The sequence below is a fragment of the Helicoverpa zea genome, chromosome 29, assembly GCF_022581195.2.
Source record: "Helicoverpa zea isolate HzStark_Cry1AcR chromosome 29, ilHelZeax1.1, whole genome shotgun sequence".
Lineage (NCBI taxonomy): Eukaryota > Metazoa > Arthropoda > Insecta > Lepidoptera > Noctuidae > Helicoverpa > Helicoverpa zea.
Window position 1 is genome coordinate 6,744,922 of NC_061480.1, and position 12,953 is coordinate 6,757,874.

Consider the following 12,953-nt stretch of genomic DNA (forward strand, 5'->3'; position numbering starts at 1 on the left):
GGCTAATCTTTCTTTCAAACTACTACTCCGTTTACGTAACCGAATAATTTCGGTTTTTAAATTCTTCATTTGGAATCTTGAAATCTTTAATTCATTCTCCAGCGATGAAGTTGATTTCAGTTTTTCTGCAAAAAAAAAAAAACTTTTACTTTACTACTTTCCACACCCAGATAAAAAGTAGCCTATGTATAAACATTTTTTTTGGATATCTTATGGTATAAACTACATTGGCACTTACTTTTGTCTCCTTTAAGTTTCCGTCTTTGTTGTATACCATGTTTACTGCAATAATTATGTTCTGCTGCTATAACACACGCATTGGGAGGTGCAGCTGAAAATAAAATAATAATAATTCACCATTGTCATTGTAAACATCAAAATTACTAGTGTGAGTTACATGAGGATTATTAACCTAAATTGTCATTACAATAAATCAAGTTGAAGTGTGTTTGTAATGACTACACAACAGTTACATATTACTTAATGCAGTAATTAATTATGGTAGCTAGTTAAACATAATTTGAGAATGTAGGTAGCCAAGCGTTTACATACCAGTGATTATTTGCTTTGATGTAGAAGGCAGATCCCATATATTATGTTCAGGCATAGGAAGTTCAGTTGGTATATGTGGAGTTGCAGGAGGCATATGAGCATCTTGTGATGGAGCACCTGGAAATAGTAAAAACAAGTCTAAGATCCCACTAAACAACAACCTTCACCGAGTTGGTTAAGGGGTGAATGAACAGTATTTTATATCCAATTAAATATTACTATACTGCAAACAGGTGGCCTTAAAGGTATCTATGAAAAAAATGAAATTTAAAAAGCGTCGCCCCCACCCAGAATACAAAGGGGGCGGGATTCTCCATCGCGATTAGCTCCGGTACCCGCCTGGGGTATTATTACTCTATTTCGTAGTCGCATTAAATTATATTAGGAGCAATGTTTTAAAACTTAAGAAAAAGAAAAGTTAAGAGGTGAAAGAGAGAAGGTGACTGCAGAGTACATATTTTAAAGTAATAAGATATATATTTTATCAGACACTGAAGAGAAGGTAAAGGGAAAGGGAAGGTTAGTTGGGAAGTTGGGACCGTTAGTTGGAAAGGGTTAGCCGAGGTGTTATGACTATATTTTCTGATGGTACCTCATGTTTACCAATTGGCACAGGGTCGTCTAGTTCTTACTGACTTCTTTAAGCGTTCATGCCTTCCCCCATCACGTCAAGGTGGCCCCATGGGGGGGGGGATTATTATTATAAAAAAAATGCAGTATTTAATTATGGCAGCTAGTTAAACATAATTTGAGAATGTAGGTAGCCAAGCATTTACGTACCAGTGACTATTTGCTTTGATGTAGAAGGCAGATTCCATATATTATGTTCAGGCATAGGAAGTTCAGTTGGTATATGTGGAGTTGCAGGAGGCATATGAGCATCTTGTGATGGAGCACCTGGAAATAGTAAAAACAAGTCTAAGATCCCACTAAACAACAACCTTCACCGAGTTGGTTAAGGGGTGAATGAACTGCATTTTATATCCAATTAAATATTAATATACTGCAAACAGGTGGCCTAAAAGATTTCAGTTCAGTTTAATTGTGAATAATTAAGAATTTTGTTTTCTTAATGGCAATTTTAACTCAGTAGGTGGCATTGCGATCTAGTTCAAGAATAAAGATCTAAATCTTACCCTGAAGATGGAGAGTAGGAACAGCTATGTTATTTAAACGGTTGTTGCGATTCTTAAACTTGTCTGCAAAATGTATGTCACAGATGACTCGCTTTCTGTAAAATTTGATATCATCTGCAGTCTCCAGTTTTCCACCAACTATATTAACCCAGGCTTTGAATAACTCAGGATTCTTTTCTGGGTGTGGAAATTGATGTTGTGTCACACCTGAAAAATAAATTACAAAAATATGAAGTTTGTATGCTGATATTGTATAGTGTATGTATGAATGAATACCTATTACCTATGTATGTGTGCGCGTGTCTATCTATGTATGTCTATCTTATTAAATCATGTATCATTTCATATGGGATTCAGTAATAAATGGTTACTCGTAAGGAACTGTGTTTCTCTAAACGCCCAACCTTATAATTGACTGAGTTGGTATCTCCCGTGATGACAAGTTTATCCGGATGACTAGGAGCTTTCAGGAGCACGATTCTGGGGCCCGATTCTGTTAAGTTAATAATGTCAAAATTGAATAGAAATTGCATCGCAACAGCTTTTTTAACCATATCGGGCATTCTGTTACTAATATAAGACCAATCGTATTCCAACGACATTCGATTGGTTTGCGATTGGTCTGCCATTTTGGTCTATATTACCATAATATTCTTAGTCTATATTGCCATATTGCAATCGTAAATCATTTGCAGACAAAATGATTCATTATTGAATGACAGAAAAGGATAAAAACGTTTATTTCAAAGAAAAAATTGCGCAGAATCCTGCCCCTGCTAATTTTACTTTAGCGACATGCGATTCACATCCGACTGAGATCCAATCACGACTCAATTACGATTGAAGCGTATGTGGCATTCCACTATTTTTTCTTTTAAATAAACGTGTTTATCCTTTTCTGTGATTCAATAATGAATCATATTGTCTGCAAACGATTTACGATTGCAATATGGCAATATCATCATCCTCCGAGCCTTTTCCCAACTATGTTGGGGTCGGCTTCCAGTCTAACCGGATTCGAATTATTCCCAACTAGCGACCCGCCCCGGCTTCGCACGGGTAACAGTATTTCTCCATTATTTAATAGATGTTATTATACATAAAAACCTTCTCATGAGTTACTCTATCTATTAAAAAAAACCGCATCAAAATCCGTTGCGTAGTTTTAAAGATTTGAGCGTTCATAGGGACATACAACATGACACATGACAGAAAAAGCGACTTTGTTTTATACTATGTAGTAATAGTCCCCTCTAGCGCTGTCCTCCGGGGTGATAGCCGGGAATTGTCTTCCCAGTTATCACCGGGGTGACAATTTGTGCCGACTGTTCCCTTTGAAAACTGACTAGAGGGGACAAATGGGAAGTCTATTTCTCAGTTGTCACCGGGGGGGTGACATTTGCTACGGTTCCTTCTTCCTTCCAAAGAAAAAAAAATGTAATTACCATAGATTTCAGGTTTTTTATTTATTATGCTACATAGAATCTTCCAAAGAAAAAAAAATGTAATTATCATAGATTTCAGGTTTTTATTTCTTATAACAAACAACATTGTGTTTCCTTTAATAGGTACATCACATATTATTAATTTCTATTAACACCAATCGTTTTCTTAATTTTATTTAATTTAACAAGATTACAAACTGTGTTACAAATAAGCATGCGACTAATAAGCACTTTTAACTTAACCATTAGTGATTATCTGTGATTAGTATTAATTAAAGTTATCTGTGATTGTGCCTATTATAGGAAACATAATGTTGTTTTTGTTTTTTATAGTAGTATTAACTACTATAAAAAAATCGATTTTTGTAAGCCTGTTGACATTGTGTTAGTTAAAATAATAATATATATATTTTTTTATGTGATTCTATGTAACATAATAAATAAAAAACCTGAAATCTATGGTAATTACATTTTTTTTTCTTAGGAAGGAAGAAGGAACCGTAGCAAATGTCACCCCCCCGGTGACAACTGAGAAATAGACTTCCCATTTGTCCCCTCTAGTCAGTTTTCAAAGGGAACAGTCGGCACAAATTGTCACCCCGGTGATAACTGGGAAGACAATTCCCGGCTGTCACCCCGGAGGACAGCGCTAGAGGGGACTATTGGGAATAATTCCCGGATTCAGCTGAGTACCAGTGCTGTACAAGGAGCGACTGCCTATCTGACCTCCTCAACCCAGCTACCCGGGCAACCCGATACCCCTTGGTTAGACTGGTGTCAGACTTACTGGCTTCTGACTACCCGTAACGACTGCCAAGGATGTTAAATGATAGCCGGGACCTACAGTTTAACGTGCCATCCGAAACACAGTCATTGGTTTCTAAGATATACTTAGAAAGTACATACAAACTTAGAAAAGTTGCATGGGTACTTGCCTGACCTGGAATCGAACCCACGCCCTCATACTTGTGAGGTTGGCTCTTTACCCACTAGGCCACCACGACTTTGAGGCAATATGGCAATATAGACTAAGAATAATATGGTAATATGTACCTATAAACCAAAACGGCAGACCAATAGCAACCAATCGAATGTCGTTGGAATACGATTGGTCTTATAAATATTAGTAGCAGAATGCCCGAAATGGTTAAAACTGATATTGCGATTTAATTTCTATTCAATTTTGATATTAATAACTTAATGATACTATTAACAGAATCGGGCCCTAGGTACTATGAACTTGATAAAGAAAGCACTTACCCGGGTTGTGTGAACATCCCAATTCGCACCGCCTCGGCATGATTATATGCACTCAAACAAGCGTCTCTAATCGCTAATAACACAATAACAGTGTCTATTTCACAAATATCACAAAAAAGGCGTCTTTATCGCAAATAATACTAAACACTAATGGCGTCTTTTCGCAAGTTATGTGAAACAATGAAACAGAGGAGCACAGCTCAACTCACTCACTAATTCACCGAAAACACAGCGGATGAGTAAAACTCAAATCAACGCAAGTCAACAGCAGAAAACACTTAAATGGACGAAAACTTAACACACAAATTGTATGTACTGTACTCGCCATTAAAATTCAAATTCTAACTTCAGCATTGGCAGTTGGCACGGTTTATTGCCAACCAAAAAAATAATTATAGAAAAATAATTTATGTATATAAAATAGTGTACAGATTTAATAAAAATAATTGATAGATTTCCTACGTAATACTAATATATAAAATAATTTTTAGATTTCAATAATTTTAGTGATATTTTATGGAAGTTAATTTTTGATTAAAGAGCCATCTATTATCACTTGAAGATATTAAATACTTTAGGAAGAGGATTGCAGATGGCGCTTTTCTAAATTTTTTACCGAAATCTAGTCAAGTACGGCAGTGACCAGCCCCTGATAAGGTGCTTTAATATTACCTGCCAGGACTTGAATGGGGGGTAGTATTGCGTTTATAGATCGCAATAGTGAAGATAAAATAAAATAAGTATATAGTGATACTTATTTTATTTTATACATACGAGTCAGTAGTGCAATGTGGCTCAACTGTGAAAAAAAAGTCTTAAAAAAGGAAATAAATCATTTATTAGTTTTGTCTATACAGTCTTCCGAATGTAGTTTTACGACTACATATTGTTATTTATTTTTAATTATTAATAATTATTTTTATGTATATTTTGTAGACAATAAAATATGTATTTCTTAAAATGAATTTTGGTATGAGAAATTTCTTGTATGTATAATGTATAAAATATTCCTTTTATGAGTTACACAGTCTTGTATTTTTTATTTTATTCATGTATTGTATATGTATAAATATATACTTTAGATAAACAAATCCACATAGAAACAGCACTGATATTTTAGTTAGTAATTAATTTAGTCAGAATATACATTTAAAATGTTACTTGATGCAATTATAAAATACATTTAGATAACGTTGTATAAAATAATGCTTTTGAAGCGATATCCTAGTTTTTTAACCAGTAATTTATTATATAAAATTGCTTGAATATGTGTTACTTGATTACAACTTATAACGGCTGCTTAGAATTAAAAGAAATTTAAATCATTCGATGCGTCAAAATTGAAAATTCAGTCCAATTGCAAATCAATGGATATATCTGGGGCCCGATTCTGCTAAGTTAATAATGTCAAAATTGAATAGAAATTGATTCGCAGTAGCAGTTTTGACCTTAGCGGGCATTCTGCTTCTAATATAAGACAAATCGTATTCCAATGACATTCGATTGGTTTGCGATTGGTCTGCCATTTAGTCTATACGGTAGTTTGCTCTACAATCATATTGCAATCGTAAATAATTTTCAGACAATGTGATCCATTGTTATTTGTATTGGATAAAAACGTTTATTTAAAAGAAAAAAATAGCGGAATGCCACATACGCTTCAATCGTAATTGGATCTCAGTCGGATGTGAATCGTATGTCGCTTAAGTAAAATTAGTAGAATCGTGCCCCAGTTATTAAAATCTGCAGTTAGCGGTAATGGTGCAAGTTTATAGGCTGATTATTTACACTGCCTTTTTAAAAATCGTTAACATTTTGACGTTCAGAAATTAACCTAAGTTTAACTTATTTGAGACGAACAAGACGCATTGTTTGGTGGACCCTTCAATAATTAAATAATATTCATTTAGTATAAAAAAAAAATCTTGAAAGATTATAATATAATATAGGTGCCATTAAAGTAAAAAATATTCTAATAGCAGCGTTTTACCTGAAATAAAACGCATATTAAATACTTACCTTATTTGAAGCTTACTAGTTTGAGATAGGCACCTACGTGTTTTCCGCTTTTATCTCCGTCCTTTTCTACCCCATATCTTGCATCTCTCTCGCACACCGACCAGTTTCACTCCCCACCAGGCAGGAGGCGACGAGTGTTCTCGGCGGCCACAGTTCGTCATTGAGTCGAAAACACCAGGCAGAAATTAAAATGTAAGCTTCAAATAAGGTAAGTATTTAATATGCGTTTTATTTCAGGTAAAACGCTGCTATTAAATTCTTGACCGTTATTTGAAGCTTACTAGTTTGAGACGTGTTTGTTATCGCCTGGTGGAAGTGGACGCCAATGTGAGTAAAAGCACAATGAAATTGTGTATGTAAATAGGTACTTAGGTACACGAGTAATCACATGTAAGTATGTGTATTGCGTCCTGGAATACTAATGTAATAAAAGTTAACTGGTACTGGTACTCAGCTACATCCTGTTAGACTGGAAGCCGACCCCAACATAGTTGGGAAAGGGGCTCGGAGGATGAGTAATAAAAATTAAAAGAGAGATGCAAGAACAAAAGCAAAATTGATTTCATTTTCTAATAGTAATTAACAAAAATATTGCGATACTTCTTAATAACAATAGTAACAAAAATATAGACATTAATCAGCTGGATTAATTAAATAATCGAGATAACTTGCTACTTCTATTTAGTGGGTATCTTTCTCTTCTGTAAAAATGGGCAAATGTATTGCCTGATCGCCAATTACCCTTGGCTAATATATCGTCCAAAGGTATATTGTCAACACAGATTTTGACGCTACCGCCGAGTGGAAGCTTCCTGGGGTTGTAGTTATTCCTGCCTCTTTTAACAATGTCTTAATCCACCCGCAATCATCGTTCGGGTGCCTGCCTTTAGTTGGCCTCTAACGGATATAAATAAATTTAAGGAATTAGCCGATGTCCGTCTATCTTCTAACAAGGCTTTAGTCTTTCTGACCCAATACACTGGACTTAGATTTATATTTTCCTGATTATCCATCAAACAACAACCCGACTGCCTATGACTAGAACTGTCGGTCTTAGAGCCAAAGACTGGCCATAAGATTAAATTATCTTTGTTGTTTTTGAAATGTTCTGGGTCTATTGCAAGCAAGGAAAGATCATGGACTCGCCTTTCCGAAACAAGCTAGCAAAAGAAAGAGCAGCAGTGTGCCTGGAAGTTGCAAAAGGATTATTCTTGTCTACGTTTACTGCACTTAAGTAGGTTACCAATTGGTCAATATTCCAGATGGACGGCTTCCCGGGGAACAGGTTTGCTCAGCGCTACTGATTTTAAAATGTGTCCGACTAGAACGTGTGAACCTAGCTCTCCAGTGGTTTCTGCATTGCATAGTGTAGCTATAACTGACTTGTGTAATAAAATAGTATTGTATGCTAGTTTATTTACTATGTGTAAGTCCGCAAAAAAAAATTGGGTAAGTATAGGTCCAAATAGGGATTCAAGGATTCATAGGATCCAATTTCATACTTTTCGCCCCAATTTAACCATCGACTCCAAGCTGATTGATAAGTCTTGCGTGTGGATTGAAGAAGACTTCAGTCGGAGAGACTCCTTGTCCCTCCCCCCCCCCTCCCCATTTCCTTGACCTTGGCAGGGGGTATCCCCGTTGCTGTGTCTATCGGTTTCTGCTCGAGGTTCATCACTGCTAATAATCGGGACTTCAAATCTGCTCGCCAAAATACCTGGTGCCACCGAAGGAACTACTATGAGATTAACTCCCGTTCCTGAATTGAGATGACTGAGGACTTACGGTATAAGGTAAGGTGGCGGTAATACCCATGCTAGCGGGTAAGTCCAAACTTGAGAAAAAAAGGGCATCGTGGAACCCCTTTCGGGTCCTTCAGATCTAGGGGCACGTAGTACACAACTATGTATCCCTGGGCTCGCTTCGAGGGAAATAGGTCCACTGCTGATACAAGATGCCCCTCCGGTGGAGGTTTGTGTCGGGAGAGATGGTCTGCATGACTGTTGAATAGGGCTGGTATATGATTCACGACGTGATAGATTTGATACAGCTCGAGATAACTGAATACTTTGTACGTCAAGTTCGGTAGGCTCCTTGATCGGGTGCCACCTTGATTTCTTAGATATGACACTGCAGTCCCATTTTTGCATTGAAAAATGGCTGTTGATCTCCTTAGCAACTCGCCGTGATTATCCAGTTAATACTGCAAGCATCTCTTTCAGATCGCAGTGAAAGCCTTTTTCTCTCTTGTTCCATGAACCCATTACGGGAGTTCCGTTCAGTTGTGCCCCCATCCTACATCGGAGGCGTCCGTGGTTATAAGGTGACAGGGAAGTGGCGTATGAATATCCAAGGTTTGGTGGCAGCTGATCAGCCACCACTTTAGATCTGCTAAGGCATCTGCTGGTAGGTTCAACATTGCTATACTCCATTCACCGAGCCGTGAGCCCACAATGTAACCAAAGAATGACACTTTTCAAAATGGTGGGTATAACCCGACCGATGACAAAAACGTCACATTTTTATGTAAAATGTTCTTAGTATCTGTGGTCTTCAATTAAGTAGGGTTCTATGTATGACAGTCAAGACTTCTAGATTCCTTTTACATGTAAACGATTTACTACATATTTAATTAAAATTAAGAAAACAATTTACGGCATTTATTATATTTGATTTCATATAAGTTTGAAAAGATTGCATAAGTTCCACAGACATCGTTCTAAAATATAATTTCTAATGTTGTCAGTATATTACTTTCGTAGTTATTTTTATAAAATATGATCATTACTTCAATCGTGACTTATAAGAACCCTTTTTATGGTTTGTTCACCGTTTGGCTCACGGTTCCATGAATAGGGTAGGTATAGATTGCTGTTTAACACTGCATTGAGGAAAATGAGGAGAGCCCGGTAATGCAGTCTGCCGTATGGGACAACAAAAACTTGCGAAGTTTAAAAGTCCTATCAAGCTATGCAGGCCTTCTAAGTTTGTCGTGCTGTTTGTCACGTAGTGCGTTTTGTCATTATCTTGTTGATAATGCTTGCGATTTATTCACTTGCCATCCAAAACGTGGTGCAAATGATCCCAAAGTAGGCGAATATATCTTGGTGAGCCACCAGAAAATCGAGATACACAATTATAAGTAACCCTTGAGTTTTCAAAGTTTGAGCCACCCAATTGGTCACTGTGGCGAAGGTCTTGGGTGCCGTGCTTAAGCCAAATGGTAGGCACGTAATCTGAAGCAGTCTTCTTCTGTATACTAGTCGAAGAACATGTCTGTGACCTTCGGCTAACGGAAGGTAGAAGTAAGCCTGGGCGAGATCCACTTGCACAGCCATTCGTCTTTCTGAAGAAACTCTAGCACCCGAAAAACATTTATTAAACTGAAGGGTTCCGTAATTATGAACTTGTTGAGAACCTAGAGATTGAGTATTGGACAGTTCTTTCCGTCGCCTTTCGGGCACAAGAAACATATTGGAAAGAAAGCTGGCAGAATTTGCAGCTATCAATAGAACTTTTTGTTTTATCATTTGGGATATGACGACATCCATCTCTTTGGACTCTCTGGTCAAATCATGCATTATCTATCAAAGGTGGCTTTTGGCCAATGGTATCCGATACCCAGTTATTATTTTTGACAAGAAAGGCGGAGCTCCCATTTCTTTCCATTGGTCTTGATATAATGTTAGGCAACCCGCCTCGAAAGTCATAACTTACGTGCCTTGTTGGACGCATCAAAGTCCGCCTGCGGTCCTGGACGCTTTGTTTCGTCTGTTGGACATGGTTCCTATTGTAATTTACTCGTGATGTCCCAAGGGAGCCTTTAGAGTTTTGCGTCACACGCCATTCAGCGTGAGTGTGATTACCATTTCCCTTCGAGGGAAGGTTATAATGGCGACTCTTCGAAAGTCGATCCAAATAGCCACCCTGCGAGGGTAGATTGCAATGATGGTACGACCCGAAACATGCATGATTGGTACCCTGCGAGGGTCCGTGATAATGAGCCGACCCCTGCGGGGGGTGGCTAGTATACTTACTGGTCCCTGCTTTGTAATGATGCTGCGACTCGCAAAATGCAAGATTGGTACCCTGCGCGGGTCCGTGATAATGAAACGACCCCTGTGGGGGGTGGCTAGTATACTTACTGGTCCCCACTTTGTAATGATGCTGCGTCTCGCAACATGCAAGATTGGTACCCTGCGCGGGTCCGTGAAAATGAGCCAACCCCTGCGGGGGGTGGCTAACATACTTACTGGCAGTCCTAGGCGGAGCGTACCAAGTCTTTCAAGGCCGAAAAGCATCACACGCCGAGATAATGAGCCGACCCCTACGGGGGGTGGCTAACAGACTTACTGGCAGTCCGAGGGGAGCGTACCAAGTCTTTCAAGGCCGAAAAGCATCACACGCCGAGATAATGAGCCGACCCCTACGGGGGGTGGCTAACAGACTTACTGGCAGTCCGAGGGGAGCGTACCAAGTCTTTCAAGGCCGAAAACCATCACACGCCGTGATAATGAGCCGACCCCCATGGGGGGTGGCTAACAGACTTACTGGCAGTCCGAGGGGAGCGTACCAAGTCTTTCAAGGCCGAAAAGCTTTCTTGACACCATCAGCCCTCTTCAAGTGCGGTAGTGATCAGTCCGAACTAAGGAGATGCTGGTTGGACCGCACCTCACACCATTCTTTTTTGTCAAACCGTTGAACGCCTTGCAGGATTGAACTAGGGCCACAGGTGCCTTAGGAACTTCGGGCTTGCTTTCTTTTCCATAGTCACGTGCACGGGCTGTGGTAGCTTTATTATTTACCGCATCTGTATTTGCTTTATAGGTCACTCATTCTGAAAACAAATTACTGAAAAAAAAAAAAGTACACGGGAGAAACTCGTGACAAAAAAGGGGTAGATGTACAAAATATTAACACTTGATTTCGCAAAATCGAATATCGAACGGTAAAACCGTTAACAAATTGTATAAAATATTATAAACTCACCTGTGTTCTGCGAGAGCACTGAGTTTATTTTTCAACGAAATACTACAGCGGTTGGTTAGACCAACCTTCTCGGGCGGAAAACAAGACGCCAATGACGAACTGTGGCCGCCGAGAACACTCGTCGCCTCCTGCCTGGTGGGGAGTGAAACTGGTCGGTGTGCGAGAGAGATGCAAGATATGGGGTAGAAAAGGACGGAGATAAAAGCGGAAAACACGTAGGTGCCTATCTCAAACTAGTAAGCTTCAAATAACGGTCAAGAATTTAATACATAACATGCTCGATAAATAGACTGAAAAAAACATCTCTGAAAATTTACTACATATTTTGATCTTGCCTCTTTAAAAAAATACAAATGAAAGAGACATAATATCAATTTGACAAATAGTATCAAAACAAAATAAAAATATTTTGTGTTTGATATGACAACGTAGTGTTTCAGTCTATTACTAAATTAAGTTCTCGCCAAACGTAATGTCGGCTTGCAACTCACTTCTGACCACAGTTACGTCCATGTGGATACCTAAAAATGTTTTTTTCGCAGCGATTTGCGCAATGCTCTATGCCGCCATTAAGTTTTGCGCATTTGCAGTCATACAATAAATTCATTATTTCTTGTCAAGTCAAAAATATCTTTATATTTAACAAAAAAGTCCATTATGCCAAAGTTTGAAAAAAAATACGTTTTGTATGGGTATCGATAAGTGTGGGTAATTGGCCAGTTAAAATAACCGATTCTCTTGTGTATAGACTGAACTTAACGTCTAACTGAAAAAAATCCTTATATTCACTGTCAGTTAGAGAGAGTACTATAGGTTTAAATAACTTTAGATAGAGTTCCTATACAAGAGAAGCGGTAGTTTCACTTAAGACCATTTAATTTCAGGACGAGTAGTCTGAAACATACACAAAAATCGTGACAATGTACTAACGAATATTCAAATTTTAGCCTTATCGCCATAACATTAAGGTATATTTTTATTCGTCACCTAGAAATGCTTTGCTATACCATGCCGTCAAAGATCTCCCAAAGCGGGAAGGGTCATTTGATGATTGACAAAAAAAGCTAAGCTTGTAATATATTACAAGGATAATATACAGAGGCATTTATTAATTTTCTACTTGTCCTGAAGTTAAATGCTCTAACCAAAATTCTTAAAATCCTCACTAAACGTATTAAAAATCTGTTCCTAGGGTGAAATATAACGCCAGAGCTCAGAAGGAAACGAAACAACCCGTGTACCAGACTTAAGAAATAATTTTTATAAAACATGTTTTTTTTGTAACATATATTTCTAATTTTGGTGCAATGCAACCTACGATGCATTATTTTTGTGTATATAGATGTAAAATAGGATGTTACAGTTGTGGATTCTAATCTGTTATGTTGTTAGTAAATAATGTTTTTTTTTTTAATATTGGTGTTTTTATTTCTGGGTTAACCCTTTTCAGGTCTTGTCAAATGAGTTTGCTGCTACTAAGTTAGTTAAGGGTAGGCAGTTGAGTACTAGTGTTTTACAAAGAGCGACTGCCTATCTGATCTCCTCAACCCAG

General features: G+C 37.9%; 1 protein-coding gene across 1 annotated transcript in view; it reads left to right on the plus strand.

Annotated features, from left to right (window-relative positions):
* LOC124644320 (stAR-related lipid transfer protein 7, mitochondrial-like) overlaps positions 1–12,813 on the plus strand; it is a 32,518-nt gene extending 19,705 nt beyond the window's left edge. The window contains exon 10 of the mRNA XM_047183622.1: positions 12,594–12,813. Within this exon, the coding sequence (XP_047039578.1) occupies positions 12,594–12,598 (5 nt within the window). The 3' untranslated portion in view covers positions 12,599–12,813. The remainder of the gene's footprint in view (positions 1–12,593) is intronic.
* Positions 12,814–12,953: the final 140 nt, after the last annotated feature.